The 17,337-nt window shown below is 47.3% G+C and overlaps 1 protein-coding gene across 2 annotated transcripts in view; it reads left to right on the top strand.

Moving 5' to 3' along the window:
- Nucleotides 1–12,385, top strand: part of CARD19 (caspase recruitment domain family member 19) — an 18,367-nt gene extending 5,982 nt beyond the window's left edge. The window contains exons 2-6 of one of the 2 annotated variants that reach the window (XR_002774632.1): nucleotides 6,912–7,065; nucleotides 9,594–9,747; nucleotides 11,100–11,159; nucleotides 11,398–11,469; nucleotides 12,093–12,385. Coding sequence is in view for 1 of the 2 variants with exons in the window: in XM_003795039.3 (XP_003795087.1) it covers nucleotides 6,912–7,054; nucleotides 9,594–9,747; nucleotides 11,100–11,159; nucleotides 11,398–11,469; nucleotides 12,093–12,208 (545 nt within the window). In the remaining variant the exon portion in view is untranslated. The remainder of the gene's footprint in view (nucleotides 1–6,911; nucleotides 7,066–9,593; nucleotides 9,748–11,099; nucleotides 11,160–11,397; nucleotides 11,470–12,092) is intronic. The other variant, XM_003795039.3, reaches the window with a different exon arrangement.
- The last annotated feature ends 4,952 nt before the right edge of the window (nucleotides 12,386–17,337 follow it).

The raw sequence follows: 17,337 nt of genomic DNA, 5'->3' as shown, positions 1-17,337 counted from the left end.
CACAGGCGCCAAGCCTGAGTCCCTGCTTTTGACTGTTTAAGGCATATACATAGAAGTAGAATTGTTGGATCACATGATAATTCTATGTTTGAGTTTTTAAGAAACTGCTTTACTGTTTTCCACAGTGGTTGTACCCTTTCACGTTTGACCAGCAATGCACAAGAGTTCGAATTTCTCTATATTTTCACTAACACTTGTTATGTTAATAAACATATGTCTGCACTAATGGATATGAAATGATATCTAATTGTGGTTTTGATTTGCATTCCCTTAATGTATAGTGATGTTGAGTATCTTCTCATGTGCTTATTGGCCAATTGCATATTTTCCTTGGAGAAATATCCAACTTTTTTGCCCATTTTTTTAATTGAGTTTTTTGTGTTTTTTGTTATTGAGTTGTAGACATTCTTTATATGGTCTGGATACTAATCCCATGTGAGGCATATGCTTTGCAAATATTATCTCTCATTTCTGTGAGTTGTTTTTTCGCTCTTTTTCTCACTTCTTTCACAAAAAATAGCATTTAATTCTGGGCTCTCTTATTCTATACCATTTATATAGCTGTCTTTATGTCACTGTTACACTATTTTGATTACTATAATGTTTTAGTAAGTTTTGAAGTCAAGAACTTTGTTCTTTTTTTTTTTTTTTGAGACAGAGCCTCAAGCTGTCCCCCTGGGTAGAGTGCCGTGGCTTTACAGCTCACAGCAACCTCCAACTCGTAGGCTCAAGCGAGTCTCCTGCCTCAGCCTCCCAAGTAGCTGGGACCACAGGCGCCCGCCACAATGCCTGGCTATTTTTTGGTTGCAGCCGTCTTTGTTGTTTGGCGGGTCCGGGCTGTATTCGAACCTGCCACCTTAGGTGTACATGGCTGGCGCCTTAGCCGGTTGAGCTACAGGCGCCAAGCCGAGAACTTTGTTCTTTTTAAGGATTCTTTTTCTCTTTCTTGGCTATTCAAGTACCTTAAAATCCCATATTTTAGGATGGGATTTTTATTTCTTCAGTAAACACCACTGGAATTTTGATAGAGATTACATTGAATCTATAGATCACTTAGGGTAATATTGCCATTGTAATAATCTTCAGTCTTCCAATTCATGTACATGGTATGTCTTTACTTCTTAAGGACTTCCTTTAGTTATTCTTTTGTTTCCTTAATAAATATGTTCCTGTGTACTTTATTCTTTTCAATGCTATTGTAAATGGAGTTATTTTCTTAATTTTTTGGTTGTTCATTGTTAGTGTATAGAAAGGAAACTGAATGTATTAGTTTGCAATCCCACCAGCAGTGTAGAAGTGTTCCCTTTTCTCCACAACCACACCAGCATCTGTGATTTTGTGATTTTGTGATATGGGCTCATCTTACTGGTGTTAGATGATATCACAAAGTAGTTTTGATTTGCATTTCTCTGATGATTAAGGATGGTGAGCATTTTTTCATATATCTGTAGGCCATGCACCTGTTTTCTTCAGAGAAGTTTCTCTTCAAGTCCCTTGTCAACCCTGAGATGGGATCACTTATTCTCTTCTTGCTAATATGTTTGCAAGTATTCTTGCGGACGAATCTGTGGATTCTGGTTATTAAACCTTTGTCAGAGACATAACCAGCAAATATCTTCTCCCATTCTGAGGGCTGTCTACTTGCTTTACTTACTGTGTACATTCCTTTTGGAAAAACATCTGGAGAACACTTAGAGAAGTAAAAATAGACCTGCCATTTAATCCTATAATTCCTCTATTAGGTATATATCCAGAAGACCAAAAATCACACTACAACTAAGATATTTGTATCAGAATGTTCATTGCAGCCCAATTCATAATTGCTAGGTCATAGAAGAAGCCCAAGAGCCCATCGATCCACAAATGGATCAATAAATTGTGGTATATGTACCCCATGGAATACTATGCAGCCCTAAAGAAAGATGGAGACTTTACTTCCTTCATGTTTACATGGATGGAGCTAGAAAATATTCTTCTTAGCAAAGTATCTCAAGAATGGAAGAAAAAGCCAATGTACTCAGCCCTACTATGAAACTAATTTATAGCTTTCATAGGAAAGCTATAACCCAATTTTAGCCTAGGAATATGGGGAGAGGGGAGAGGGAGGAAAGGGGAGGGGGAGAGTGGGTGGAGGGAGGGTGATTGGTGGGTTCTCGCCTATGGTTCATCCTACACGGGTACATGTGAATCTATCTAAATGTAGAATATAAATGTCATAACACAATAACTAAGAAAAAGACATGAAGGCTATGTTAACCAGTTGGATGAAAGAATTTCAAATTGTATATACAAACAGTACACTGTACCCCAATGATAGTATTAAATGTACACTGCTATGATTTAATAAAAAAAAAGAAATGAAACTGATTTTTGCGTGTTGATTTTTGCATCTTGCAACCTTGCTGCCTACATTTATTAGCTCAGACAGTTTTTTAAAGAAGGCTTTAGGGTTATTTATATAAAAGATCATGTCATCTGTGAACAGACATGTTTTTACTTCTTCCTTTCCAAGTTGGATGACTTTTATTATACTTTCTTTTTCTTGCCTAATTGCTCTCACTGTAACTTCCAATACCATGTTGAATAGAAGTGACAAAAGCAAGCATCCTTGTCTTGCTCCTGACCTTAAAAGAAAAGCCTTCAGTTTTCTTATCATTCAGTATGATGTTGCCTTTGGGTTTTCATACACAAATGTCCTTCAATATCTGTGGGGGATTGGTTCCAGGATGCCTCTCAGTTAACAAAATCTGAGGATGCTTAAGTGTCTTATATAAAATGGTATTGGCATATAACCCATGCACATCCTGCCATATATTTAAAATCATTTCTATATTATTTATAATACCTAATACAGTGTAAATAGTTGTTATACTGGATTTTTATTTGTGTTATTTTTATTATTGTATTAGGCTTTAAAGAAATATTTTTGATCTGTGGTTGGTTAAATCCATGGATAGAGAGTGCTGACTGTATGGCTTGTCATGTTAAGGAAGTTTCCTTCTATCTTGGTCTGCTATAACAGAATACCTGAAATAGGTCATTTATAATGAGCAGAAATTTATTGCTTGTGATTCTGGAGGCTAAGAAGTCCAAGATGTAGAGGCCAGCATCTGGTGAAGGTCTTCTGGTATCATCTTGGTACAGAAAGAGAGAAGCAAGAGAGGGTGAAAGGGAGAGAGAGAGGAAAACAATGAACTCACAGTTGAAGCCTTTTTATAATTGACATTAATCCATTCAAGAGGGTGGAGTCCTCATGACTGAAGATCTGTAACCCTATCTCCCAATACTGTTGCATTGGGGATTAAGTTTCCAACACGTGCTTGTTGGGGGGACACATCCAAACCATAGCACCTTTTATTTCTAATTAATTGAATGTTTATATCAAGAAAAGATGTTGAATTATATCAAATGCTTTTTCTGCATCAATTGAGAAGATCGTACATTTTTTCCTTCATTCTATTAAGGTGGTAGATTATTCTGATTGATTTTGCAAGTTGAACCCTCTTTGCATTTCAAGAAAAAAAATCGGTGTATAATCCTTTTAAGATGCTGCTAAATTTGGTTTGCTAATATTTTGTTGAGGATTTTTGCACCTCCATTTGTAAGGAATATTGGCTTGTAGTTTTCTTTTCTTAAAGTATCTTTTTTTTTTTTTTTTTTGAGACAGAGCCTCAAGCTTTCCCCTGGGTGGAGTGCCATGGCATTACAGCTCACAGCAACCTCCAACTCCTGGGCTCAAGCAAGTCTCTTGCCTCCGCCTCCCAAGTAGCTGGGACCACAGGCGCCCGCCACAGCGCCCGGCTATTTTTTGGTTGCAGCCATCATTGTTGTTTGGCGGGTCCAGGCTGGGGATTCGAACCCGCCACCTTAGGTGTACGTGGCTGGCGCCTTAGCTGGTTGAGCTATAGGCGCAGAGCCTTCTTAAAGTATCTTCATCTGGTTTGGTATCAGGGTAAAGCTGACCACAATTAGTTATGAAGTATGTCCTCCTTTTCAGATTTTTTAGAAGAGTTTGAAAAGGATTGGTATTAGTTCTTCTTTACATGTTTGGTAGAATTTGCCAACAAAGCCATCTGGTCCCAGGCTTTTCTTTGTTGGGACATTGATGATTTAATCTCCTTACTAGTTATTGGTCCATTCAGATTTTCTACTTCTTCATACTTCAGCATGTTTTTAGGAATTTTACTTTTACCTAGTTTGACCAGTTTGTGTACAAATGTCATAGTATTCTCTTATAATCCTTTTTATTTCTATCAATTTGATAGCTATGTCCTCACTTTCATTCCTAATTATTAGTAATTTCAGTCTTCCTTCTTTTTTTTTCTTCCGTCTAGCTAAATGTTTGTCAATTTTGTTGTTCTAATCAAAGATGACTTTTGGTTTTCTTTATTTTCTCTATCATTTGTTATTCTCTATTTCATTTATCTTCATTCTAGTTTTCATTATTTCTTTCCTCTTATGAGGTTTAGATTTATTTTGCTCTTCCCTTGCTCTCTTCTTTATTTTTTTCTTTTTCTAATTCCTTAAGTTATAATGTTAGGTTACTGATTTAGGTTTTTAATGTATGCATTTGCAGTTTGTTATAAATTTTCCTCTCAGTATTGCTTTTGCAGCATCCCTTAGGTTTTGGTGTATTGTGTATGGGTACTTTTTTGTTTTTTTGTCTCAAGATATTTCCTAATTTTTCTTGTGATTGCTTTTTTGAGTTATTGGTGGTTTCATTTACACATATTTGTGAGTTTTACAGTTTTCTGTTTTCTTTTTATTATTAAATTCTAGCTTCATTCCATGTGATCAAAAAGTATTTTTATATGATTTCAATTTTTTAAAAATATATTAAGACTTGTTTTGTGGCCAAAGACTTGTTTTGTATCTAGACTTGTTCTACTGTCTATCCTGGAGAATATTTCATGTGCATTTGAGAAAAATGTATATTCTCTGTTGTTGGAGGGAGTATTCTGTACATGTCTGTTAGGTATAATTGGTTTGCGGTATTGTTTAATTTCTCTATTTGCTTATTGATCTTTTGTCTGGTTGTTCTGTTTTTGAAAGTGGTGTATTAAAGTTTTCAACTGTTACTGTAGAGGTATCAGTTTCTCACTTCAAGTCTTTCTAGTGTTTGCTTTGTATATTTTGTGGCTCTAATATTCGGTGCCTAGATGTTTATAATTATTATATATTCTTCATGAATTGATCCTTTTATTAATACATAATGTACTTTTTAATCTCTTCTAATAGATTTTGACTTAAGGTCTATTTTGCCTGACATTAGTATAGCCACCTCAGCTTTCTTTTGCTTACTATTTTTGCATGAGACATCTTTTTACATTTTTCTACTTTCAACCATTTTATATTTTTAGATCTAAAGTGAGTCTTTGTAGACAACACATAGTCGGATCGTATTTTTAAAATCTACTCTGCCAATGTATGCCTTTTACAGAGAGAGAGAGTTTAACAAAGAGAGAGTTTTAACAAAGAGAGAGTTTAACCTATGTAAAGTAATTGCTGATAAGAAATGAATTATTACTACCATTTTGCTATTTGTTTTCTGTATGTCTTGTAGCTTTTTTGACCCTCATTTCTTCCATGACTGCTTTCTTTTGTGTTTAATGTTACTGTACACACTTACTGATTTTTTGTAGTAACACATTTAGATTTCCTTCTCATTTTTTGTTTATATTCTATAAATGTTTTTGTATGTTTACCATTAGTATAATTCTTAACATCCTAAAGTTATAACAAACTAATTTGAATTGATACCAACTTAACTTCATCCATATATACAAACTATTTCTATCAAGTTCCACCATCACCACCACCCCCACATTGGGAAATAGGTTGAGCTGTCACAGGTATGTAAGGTGAGACACTTGTTTAGTCCTCTTGTTCAGCTTCTGTGAGATCCTCTATGGAGGATCCTTCTATCATCGAGGCCCCTTTGCCTTCCCACCTTCACTCTACTCTTCACCTTTAAAAGTCTGTCATTCTAAGGAACATTCTTTTCTTTTTTTTGAGACAGAGCCTCAAGCTGTTCCCCCTAGGTAGAGTGCTGTGGCTTCACAGCTCACAGCAACCTCCAACTCCTGGGCTCAAGCGAGTCTCCTGCCTCAGCCTCCCAAGTAGCTGGGATCACAGGCACCCGCCATAATGCCCGGCTATTTTTTGGTTGCAGCCATCATTGTTGTTTGGCGGGTCTGGGCTGGATTCGAACCTGCCACCTTAGGTGTATGTGGCTGGCGCCTTAGCCACTTGAGCCACAAGCGCCGAGCCGTAAGGAACATTCTTAATGGGAAAGACGAACAAGAATGAACCATAGTGATTCTGAAAGAAAAGACAAAAGAAAAAAAGCCCTAGGAGGGCTTGTTGATTTATTGTTGGTAGAAGCTTCTTAAGGCTTTGCAGACAGACTGTGTCCCACAGTGATGCCAGCATGAGCCACCCTGAGCTCTGTGTCCTCCGTTTGTACTGCTGTGAGGAGCTACAGGGCCCACGTTCAGGCCTTCTCTAAGCTGCCTGTACCTTCATTGATTCCAGATGGCTCTGCAGGCAGCCCATGGAAAATGGATTCTTTAGACCCTCTGAATTTATTTTCTGTGATAAGCTCTTAAATAAAGAAAAGGAGTCAGAAAGTGTGCCCCTTCCTGGCTAGTTTTCAGCATATCTTGGTGGTTTCCTGCCATGCCCACCTACTTCCATCTTCTGTTATGACAGCCAGGCTAGGAGCAGCTTTCAGCTCCTACCATTACTAGGTATAATGCCTACCATAAGGGCTAAGATGTCCCTGATCCTCAGGTGGACTCCCCCCGGTGGATGTAAGGGCCTCCTATGGTCAGCATCAGCATGAGGCTACTGTATATGGTCCCCTTGGGCTGTACTGGCTCATGCCCCTGTTCAATCTGCTTCTGTTTTAGATCAGACCTACTGTGATCGCCTAGTGCTGGACACGCCTTTCCTGACTGGCCAAGGGCGCCTGAGTGAGCATCAGGTGGACAGGATCATCCTCCAGCTGAACCGTTACTACCCACAGATCCTTACCAACAAGGAGGCGGAAAAGGTGCTGAGGAGGTGAGGGGGGGTGTGAGACACTTCTCAGTTTCCCTTCCTTTCTGGGCTGGAAGAACTTGGTGACTAGCCCTGGGTCATGCTCTCACAAGATGACAGGTGTGTCAGGAAGGCTCAGAGGTGACATACCTGGGCCCGGCCACTAGGGCTGCCAGAGCTTCAAATGATCTCTTTGAGGTGACCACCAATTGGCCCAAAACATCAACTCTCTGAGCCTCAGTTTCTTCACATGTCATTGAGCCTGCTGTTCCTCCCGGGGTTGTTGGGAGGGCTATAGAAAATGACATGTGACAATACCTAAAAACACACAACAGTTAAGATGTGGGGGCGAGGGAGGACTGATAAAGGACAGGAAGGAAAGGGAGGGTTGAGAAGGGAGGGGAGAGAGAGAGATGGTTGAAGGAGGGGGGCGAGGGGAGAGGGCTGAGGAGGAAGAGGAGCAAAGATCAGGCCTGGCCTCACCCTGGTGCCACAGAGCTCTGCACTCTGCATCTTCCAAAGGTTCAAACTAGGCAAAAAGGTGCTTCCTTTCTCTAACTCCTATGTTGTGTGTGAGGCTGGGAGGCCCAGTCTGTCACAGGTAGGCAGGGGAGAGACACCAGGCAGGCAGGTGCTATCCCTGTCTCAGAAGTGCTAAGGGGCTTGGTCCCACTCGGAACCTTAGTTTCCTCATCTGTGGATTGGGCAGTGAGAGTGCTGGGCTCTCAGGTTGGGTGAGGACTGGGTGACCTGAACTAGGTAAACAGCTATCCAGGTGTCTTTCTTCCTGGATGGTCTCTGATTTCCTACGTCAGGACTGTGAGTCGTCATAGTCATTTACACATTTTACAGAGGAGGCCACTGAGGTCCAAAAGGCAGTCACTTAGGAAGGTGCTAGGGGCAGCTGCTATCCCTGTGTCACATGGCCCTGGCCTCTCAGAGCCACATGCTCTGCTGATCATGGTATTTAAGATGTAATTCCTGGGATGGGAATGGTGGTTCATACCTGTAATGCCAGCACTCTGAGAGGCTGAGGCTGGAGGATCCTTTGAGTTAGGAGTTTGAGACCAGAGCAAGATTGAGACCCCATCTCTACTAGCAAGATTGAGACCCCATCTCTACTAAAAATAGAAAAATTAGATAGCACGGTGGCAGATGCCTATAGTCCCAGCTACTAAGGAGGCTGAGGCAGAAGGATCACTTGAGTCCAGGAGTGTGAGGTTGCTGTGAGCTAAGCTGATACCACTGTACTCTAACCTGGGCAACAGAGTAGGACTCTATCTCAAAAAAAAAAAAAAAAAAAGATACAATTCATGGGCTTTGTCCTGGGAGGTCTAGTCTGGTCCAAACCCCCAGTGCTGAATGACCCTTGAGGGCCTCAGATTTCTAGAATGCTGGATGAGAAAGTTGGGCATACCCTGCCCACTCCACTCCACCCACACCTGTGGCTCTGGCTCCAGCCCAAGCCACCTGCTGTCACTGAGACCAGAAGGGAAGATGGGAGGTTCCAGAGACATGCTAGGCCTTTGAGATCCAGGTCCTGCCCCCCTGCCTCCCTACTAAGTGGCCCCGAGTGAGTCCTTTTTCCTCTTGGAGCCACAATTTTCTCACTTGGCAGAGGTGGGTAGATAGGTATCATGATACTACCTGTAGGGCTGTTCTGAGGGTTAGGACCTCTGCTGGCATGGGTGAGGTTGGTCCATGACAGAACAAGAGTCAACATAGGCCATACTACTGGCCTATGCTTCATACATTATGAAAGTAGTCTAATAATTTAAAAAGTTGTGATCTCAAATTCATCTTTTTATAAGTAGAAGTATAATACCTGCATTTTTTTTAATTTTGAAAAGTTTCAGATATTTATATAAGAAAAAGGGGAACTTTTTTGCACACATTCTGTTCCTCACAGGCACAATGGCTCCTGCTGCCCATCTGTCTTTGCAGTTTCTGCAGTTTCTAGTTCAACTCCAGCTCCCTGTAGCAGTGTAGAATGGTATGCTGCCACCAGGTGGCAACACCAGGCCATAGCTTCCTGGTCAGGGGTGGGGGTGGGGGGTTGATGCCAAGTACTCAATGTCCACTAAGTTTAGAACAACACATTTCTCTGTAAAACACATCAAAAGAGCCAATTCTTTTCTCACCTTATTTTTAAAATTCTCAAATCACATTCCTGTAGACTTCAAAATAATATTCACATTATCACCTCAATTTCCAGTAGCTTATCATGTGGATTATTTATTCCCTTTTTACAAATGCAGAAACCAAGACTCAGAGAGGTGAACCAACTTATTGAGGTTACAAAGCTCCCCAGCTTGATTTCTTGCCTCCCACCCTACAGGGAGTGTGAGGATTAGCAGTGATACCCATGGGGGCAGCAGTGTCAGGCACCATGTGGGTGTGGGTGTGGGGCTGTGGCATCACAGGTGCAGCCATCATTTGGTATCCTAACACCCAATGAGGAGACTGAGGCTGGGAGACCTGAACTTGGAGCCTCCGACCCACAGCCATCCCTCTCTGGCCTGATCTTCCCTCATACCCCCTTGCACCCCCAGTTCCGAAACCCCAAGGCATCCCTGCGTGTGCGGCTCTGTGACCTTCTGAGCCACCTGCAACAGAGTGGTGAGCGGGACTGCCAGGAGTTCTACCGAGCCTTGTACATCCATGCCCAGCCCCTGCACAGCTGCCTGCCCAGCCGCCACACTCTGCGTAAGTCCCACATTCCCTGCCACCCATGCTCAGCACTATCCAGAAAGGATGCCCCGGCCTGCTGGCTGTGGTGTGGACATCCTCTGTGCCCACTCAAGTCTAGTGAGGCCCAGACCTAGTATCTCTGCCTTCCTTCCTCCTTCCTTTACCCCTCCTCACAGACCACCTTGTGGCCTCCCAAGGAGGGTGTTGCAAGCAACGCAGACATCTCTCTCTCTCCCTCTTGCTGACGCTCTCTCATATCAATTTTTACACAGAAGGCGGCATCTCCTCCTGCCCTTCCCTTTCTACCTCATTCTGTAGTGATGAGATGTGGGTGGCATCTCTGACCTCACAGCTGTGTGGTGCTCCTAGGTGGTCCTGACCTGGAGTTACCCTACCCCATGTACCCCAGGGCACATGCTGAGGTTGTGTCCATCTTTCACTCCATCTGATCTACACATGGATGGGTGTTGATGTAGGGGCATCCTCAGGCCCAATGCCTGTCCAAGGCAGATGCATTTCAGTTGAGAGGGTCCCTTCCCCTGGGCAGTGAGCCCTCAGGCCCCCAGAGATATGTGGATCCCAAGGGCACAGGGTCCTCTGAGCTGTTGGGACCGAGAAAGGTGCAGTGAGGCTAGCATGGCAGCTCTGATTTGGGCCTCTGTGCTTGGGGCTCCAGGAGGAGGAGCTACTGCCCCTCGGTATTCAGACAATAGGACAGAGGCCAGAGAGAGAGTGGTTCACTCCAGGCTACTCAGCTGGGACCCTGCATTGGGGTCCCTGACCCCCAGGAGGACTCCCCAGGCTTCGTGGAAGGAAGTGTAGATGCTAGACAGGGGAGGACTGCAGGGGAGAACCATACCCCAGAGGGATAACACGTGGGATCAGCCCTCTCACCCCAGCAAGGGTATTCCACAGGGATTTTCCAGGGGTGCCAAGCCACACACCTGCTGGAGGCAGAGCACTTTCCATGGTTCCCAGGTACGCCTAGACCCATCTTGCCGGTCAGTAGGCTGGAGAGGCCATGAGAGATCTAGGAAGAAAGCCCTTGCCCAGCTGCACAGGCCAGAAAGCTGCCATCCTGACACCAGCCAGGCTCTTGAAAGGGGATGTTCATGCTGCATTTGGTGCCTTGTGGACAGTGGGGAACAATGGCCCTCCCCACATCCATGGCCCTTGAAGTCACAGGAACTGGACCAAAGGAGAAGACTCGGACTATGCAAGTTCCCTGAGGATCACTGGCCTCACGGTGCCACAGCCTGGTCCAGCCCAGTCCTAGAGCAGCACTGGCCTTGGGTTTCCCTCAGGGGCAACCACCTTACTCTCTGGCTGGACCCATGACTAACCATGCTTCGTGGTTTTATTTCCAGAGAACTCAGATTGTGCAGAGCTAGACTCAGGCAGCAAGCGCAACGAGCTGAGTGACAGGGGTAACGCCCCCCCCCCCCACTTCCCTGCTCCCTCTTTTTCTTCCCCAACCCAGGGCTCCATCTCTGCCCTGGGGCTTCTCTTTCCCAAATCGGGCTCCATTCCTCGCTTTTGTTGGTGACAGACCCCCTAAGGTGCTTGCTGGGGGGAATCTTCAGGCAGCACCCCAACCTGACATCCCCACACTGTATGGACCTCAGTGGGCCCAGGAGGACCCTGTTCACACTCATTTCTTCCCAGGACCCATAAGCTTCCTGGCTGGCCTCAGCCTGGCCGTAGGATTGGCCCTCCTGCTCTACTGCTACCCTCCAGGTGGGTGCATGTCTGCCATTTGCCACCACACCAAGGCCTCTAAGAGAGGGCCCCAACCCTGCCCACATCAGACGCCCCTTGGTCTCTATGAGTCTCAGTTTCCTCACTTGTACCTCCCTCTCAGTGCTCATGAGAAATGGGGTGTGTGAAGTTCCCCAACCTCCAGTGGTCCCTGCTGCCCCTGGGAGTCAGACAATAACAACCCTTGGAGGAGAAAGGGGACAGCTAGGCATCTGTCACACCTGTGACCTTGAGCCATGTGGAGGCCCTTGAGAGGTCGCCTCCCCTAGAGCCTCAGGTCTTTCCATCCAGAGTGTCACAGGCCTGATAAGCAGAGGGCCTTGCCCAGCCTGGCCTGCCCTGCCCCACCTTTTCCATCATACTTGAATTTGTCACTAGGAACACATGCTGTAAGTCTAGAAGGGCCTAAGTCACTCAGGTGGGAGTTGGAAGCATCAGAGTCTGCCCTAATTCTTGTTTTTTCAACTTAAACGCCAAGACTATGAGAAGAGGGGAGTGAAGGTGCTGTGCCCCACCTGCCTAGCTTCCCAGGGAGCAGGGGCTGGAAGGGCAGAGTTTAGCCTGGGGATGGTTCTCCATTTTTCTTCTGCTGTGTCTTCCAGACCCCAAAGTGCTGCCCGGGGCCCGGCGCGTCCTTGGCTTCTCGCCCGTCATTATTGACAGACATGTTAGCCGCTACCTGCTGGCCTTCTTGGCAGATGATCTTGGGGGACTCTGATGGACCCAGAGCCCCCAGCTTTGCCTGCTGCTCAACCAAAGAATCCCCCAGCTGGCCCACCGAGGGGGCCAGAGCTTCTTTTTCTAAATGCTTATTTTTCATTATTTATAATTTGTATAAGAAGCATACCTTCACCTTAAAAGGTGCTTAATAATATTAAATGTTCAAGTTCTCTCAGCCTGTCTTGCTCTTTTATCTTAGGAAGCTTTCTGAAATGATTCTGACTATGGCTATTTCAGCAAGGACTGAGCCAGGGGTGTTCCTGGCATCCTGAGCCCCACTGTTGGCACAGTCCAAGACAGGATGTCCTCCACCTGGCTCACCTGCCCCAGACAACCGCCTATACACTGTCCCCTCCTATCTCAGATGTCCCCCATACTGTCCATTCCCAGTTCAGACGTCCCCCACACTGTCCACTCCCACCTCAGATATCCCCCACACTGTCTTCTCCTATCTCAAACATGCCCCACACTATCCCCTCCCATCTCAGACATTCTCCACACTGTCCCTGCCTACCTCAGACATCCCCCACACTGTCCCCTCCCACCTCAGACCTCTCACACTGTCCCTACCACCTCAGATGTCCCCCACACTGTCCTCTCTCAGACATGCCCCACACTATCCCCTCCCATCTCTGACGTTCCCCACACTGTCCCTCTCATCTCAGACTGTCCCCCACACTGTCCCCTCTCATCTTAGACATGCCCCACACTATCCCCTTCCACCTCACACATCCCCCACACTGTCCCCTCCCACCTCAGATATCCCACACTGTCCTCCCCACCTCAGATGTCCCCCACACTGTCTCCTCCCATCTCAAACATGCCCCACACTATCCTCTTCCATCTCGGACATTCCCCACACTGTCCCCTCCCACCTCAGATGTCTCACACTGTCCCTCCCACCTCAGATGTCCCCCACACTGTCCACTTCCACCTCAGATGTCCCCACACTGTCCCCTCCCATCTCAGACATTCCCCACACTGTCCCCTTCACATGACCCTCCACTTCACATGACCCTCCTGACGTGCATGTGGGCATAGCCACACACGTGTGTGCACAAACTCACATGCATGAATCTGAAGATGGGCTGCCTCCCCCAGTCTGTTCCTCCCTCACAGCCTTTTTTTGGGTGGAAACAGAAACATTGGTCAACCACAGAATCATTGTGAGTTCACATTTTCCACTGGGTATGGGGAAGTGTGCTCTGCCCTGATGGTGCTAGGCTGGCCCTGACTGTGGGGAAGTCACACTGGCCTAGGGGTCTTGGGACAGACCCAGATGGGCTTATCTCATCCAAGGGCTAAGCTCCTTGGGTATGGAGCTTGTGAGTGCGGGAACACAGTGGGTCCGGGAGTAAGGAGCTCTTCCTTACAGCTCTCAAGCTGCCCCATCAGAGATTCTAGGGCAGAGTTGGGGCGCAATGGCGCATGCCTGCAATCCCAGCACTCTGGGTGGCTGAGGTGGGTGGATTGCTTAAGCTGTGGAGTTGGAGACCAGCCTGAGAAAGAGCGAGAACCTATCTCTAAAAATAGCCAGGCATTGTGGAGGACACCTGTAGTCCCAGCTACTTGGGAGGCTGAGGCAAGAGAATCACTTAAGCCCAGGAGTTTGAGGTTGCTGTGAGCTATGACACTATGGCACTCTACTGAAGGTGACAAAGTGAGACTCTATCTCAAAAAAAAAAAGAGAGAGAGAGATTCCAGGGTAACAGGCAAAGGGAAACCACAACCTCAGAGCCGTTCTACCTACCAGGATATCCTGTACCCCCAGAGGAGAGGTGGCTCTGGCACAGACCTTGTTACCCTTTTACTCCTTTGAGCTGCAGGGCCAAGGATATGCTTCCATGTCCCTGAGCCTCAGTTTGTCCATCTGTGCAGTAGGAACCTTGCTTTGGGACTCCTGGGACAGGGGTCAGCATAGCAAGGCCCTGTTAAGCACCCTTCCCTCAGAAATAGTTTTAGCAATTTACCACTTTGCTGGAAAGTGCACTGAGTGCCTGGGTAAAGGTGACATATACTTACTGAAGGTGACAGGAACACCTGGGTAAAGACAACAGGTGGTAAAGCTGATAGACACTTGGTAAAGGTGGCAGATGCCTAGGTAAAGGTAACAGATAACAGGGTAAAAGGCGCAAACAGGCATGACTGAGAGAGAGATCCACAGTTCTATTTTTGCATCATCTAAAGGCTGGAAATGTCCAGAGACAGGCAGGCCCACTGGCCTGAGGCCTGAACTGGTTCTGGGGCTAGTCCCAGGTAAGACATTGGAGGACACACCTCCTCAGGCCTACCTGAAACCACTTGTGAGGCCCTGATTCCCCAGGTGCCATGGGCAGAGGGCCATCCTGTGAGTGAGGGGTCTGTAGGCCACACCTGTCCCTGGACATGGGCCTGCCAGCCTTCCAGGACCGCTGACACCCTTCCCTGAGCCCACAGACTGCCAGTTCATGAGCCTAGGCTGTCCTCAGACCCTCTCCTGCCCTGGCTGCCTGTGGCTCAATGCTACATGACTCAGCCTGGGGCTGATGTCTGTGGCTCCCTGACCCCCAGTCCAACCCCCTCCCTCTGTTGCTGCCTGCCTGGTGAGCACTCCACAAGCCTCCCCTTCTAGGCTGGGACCCAGAGCAAGGGAGGACAGCAGGGCATCTGGGCCCTGCCCTGCCAACCATGTAGTCAACCAGTGCTGGTGACTGGTTGGGAAGGGGTGTGAGAGAATGAGGAAAAGGGGTGGTGTGAAGGAGTAGGTAAGGGAGGGGTGAGTTGAGAGGATGATGGGACCAAGGAGGGAGGGGTGTTGTGGAGTGGGAGGGGACCTGTTATTGAACCCAGGAGCAGGTGGATCACAGGCCAGTGAGGACACAGGGGCCAGTGAGGACACACGAGCTCATGGGCTTAGAGCCACCCATCTGCTAGGAAAAGCAGCTAGGGTCTTGCACAATTTGGGGTTCCGGCCCAGGAGAGATTTGTACACTCTGCAAATGCAGGGTCAGGGTTTTGAGGGAGATGCTGATGCCACTTTAATGTGTTATGGTTTCCAGTTCCCATGGGGTCCCTTGTAAACAGGGACCTGCTGCTCTTTTGCAGATGGCCCACAGAAGTTCTTCCAATGTTCCCAAGCCACTCCAAAGACGTAGGGGCCACTGCTGCCCCAGGCCCTTGTGCACTTTGTACCTCTCAAACATCTGTAAACACCCTAGTTCTGACCAGCTGCAGGGCCATGGGTGGGCCCTGGACACTCACTGGGAGGGGGCAGGATTCTTGTGATCTCTATTTCCCCAGCTCCTGAGGGGTACTAAGGAAGTGGAGTGCTGAGGCACAACATTCTATCACTAAGGCCTGCTGGGGGACATCCCATCGCTCAGAGCCTTGGTCTTCTCACCTGGAAGGTTGGTACAAGTATAGGGACCCCTTTCAGGGAGCAGAGTGATGAAGGAAATCAACCCTCCCACAGCTGGGGCCTGTCTGGGGAAGCACTGGTTAAGTGGCAATGGGACCCTGAATCTTAATTTGATGGGGGAAGTCCTAGTGCCACCCTGCAGAGAAGCGAGGGTGCCAAGGGGAAGAGTGCGGTGCAGCCAGTTTCAGCAGACCAGGCTGCAGCCTCACATGTAGGGGAGATTACACTGTCCTAACACCAGCCTCATGGCAGCTGGTAGGAGAACCAGCCATGAGCTCACTGGTTGGAAGGACAAGGATGTGTTGGGTTAGTGGTGAAGTGTCCTCCAGCCATGCCAGGTCAATAACATCTGGGGTTGGTGCTTTCCTAAAGTGAGTATTCGAGAGAAAGAGAAGGAAAATATGAAAGCCCCTGGCACACTGATTTCTAGCAATAATGCAGTGGGCAGACAGGAATTATACCCTGATTAAATGAGGGTGGAAGAGAAGGCCCTTGGGAAATGGAAGGGTGAGCTGGGTGCAGCACACATGGGAAGAGGGAATGATCTTGGGTCCAGTTGCAAATGGCCACTGTCTCAGTACCCCCAGAATCAGGCCCCCCTCTGTCCCAGCCCCACACCTCACCTAGATGGTGGCTCTTGCCCTCTCCTTGGGCCAGGTTCACAGAGGCTAACAGTAGGCACGGCAGACCCTGCAGCACCTCCTGATGGAGCAAGCCTGTGGATCCAAGAGGACTTAGAGGACACAGCCCATGTTTTTAGCATTGCAAGACTAAACACAGTATCTAAGGACACACACAGAGTGCCTGAGATTGCTCTTCTAGGTGGCATGGCACTACTTACCCCCTCACCTTGGAATGACCCACTGAGACCAACCTCTAGCTGCCTAGCTTCTATTGTCTGCCAACCTATCTGTGCCATCTGTTTCTCATCTCTCACCTCGCAGTCATCTATCATCCTTGCATCCATCTACCATGTGTCCATCTTTCTAAATAGCCCTCTTAGCCCACCTTGGTCACTCCCAGCCACAGCCCCCACCTACCATGCCCCCCCTCAACCCCAGGCCCAGCTCACACCAATCTCAGGGCTCATGTACAAGCTGTCCTCTGCCTGGGAACATTCTTCCCAGACTTCTACACAGCCTCTCCCATCATCCTACCATCATCTGCTGATACCTTGCTGCCTGCTCCTGGACTCCCCGTGTGGCCCTCCATGGCCCTCCTCTAGTTCACCCTGTAGGTCCCCTCATCCTGATGCTATCCCCAAAGAGAGCAAAGCTAGGTCCCCAGGGAAGGGTGGACCAGAACAGACAGGACAGGGTCCTGGGACCCCATGGGAGTTGTCACATCCTCCCAGAAGCTAGCTCAACCCTGACCAGCTCCTGGGCTTCAGTTTTCTGTCCACCCCTTGGCCACTGTTATGGGTGCATAGGACCCAGCATACGCGGTAAGTGGGTTCTGCCCCAGACATTTTCTAAGTACCTACTGCATACTGGGCAGTGTGGGAGACACCGGCTGCAGGTAGTGGGCTCTCCACTGGGAAAGCCAAGCCACATCAAGGATCCCTAAGCAGGAGAAGCACAGCCCCACCCACAGCTCCAGCAGAGCCCCTGGGCCCTTGGGAGACCCAGTGGACAGAACCCTTGTTCTCAGGGTGCCAGCCCTGGACTTGGGCCAGACTCCAACACTGCCTCTGGGGGTATTCCACCTGGCCACACTGATATGTCTGGTAG

Source organism: Otolemur garnettii, unplaced genomic scaffold (assembly GCF_000181295.1).
Source record: "Otolemur garnettii isolate 467f Iridium unplaced genomic scaffold, OtoGar3 scaffold00088, whole genome shotgun sequence".
In the NCBI taxonomy this organism is placed as follows: Eukaryota; Metazoa; Chordata; class Mammalia; order Primates; family Galagidae; genus Otolemur; species Otolemur garnettii.
The sequence above is the reverse complement of the archived record's forward strand: the minus strand, read 5'-3'. Positions and strand labels throughout refer to the sequence as shown.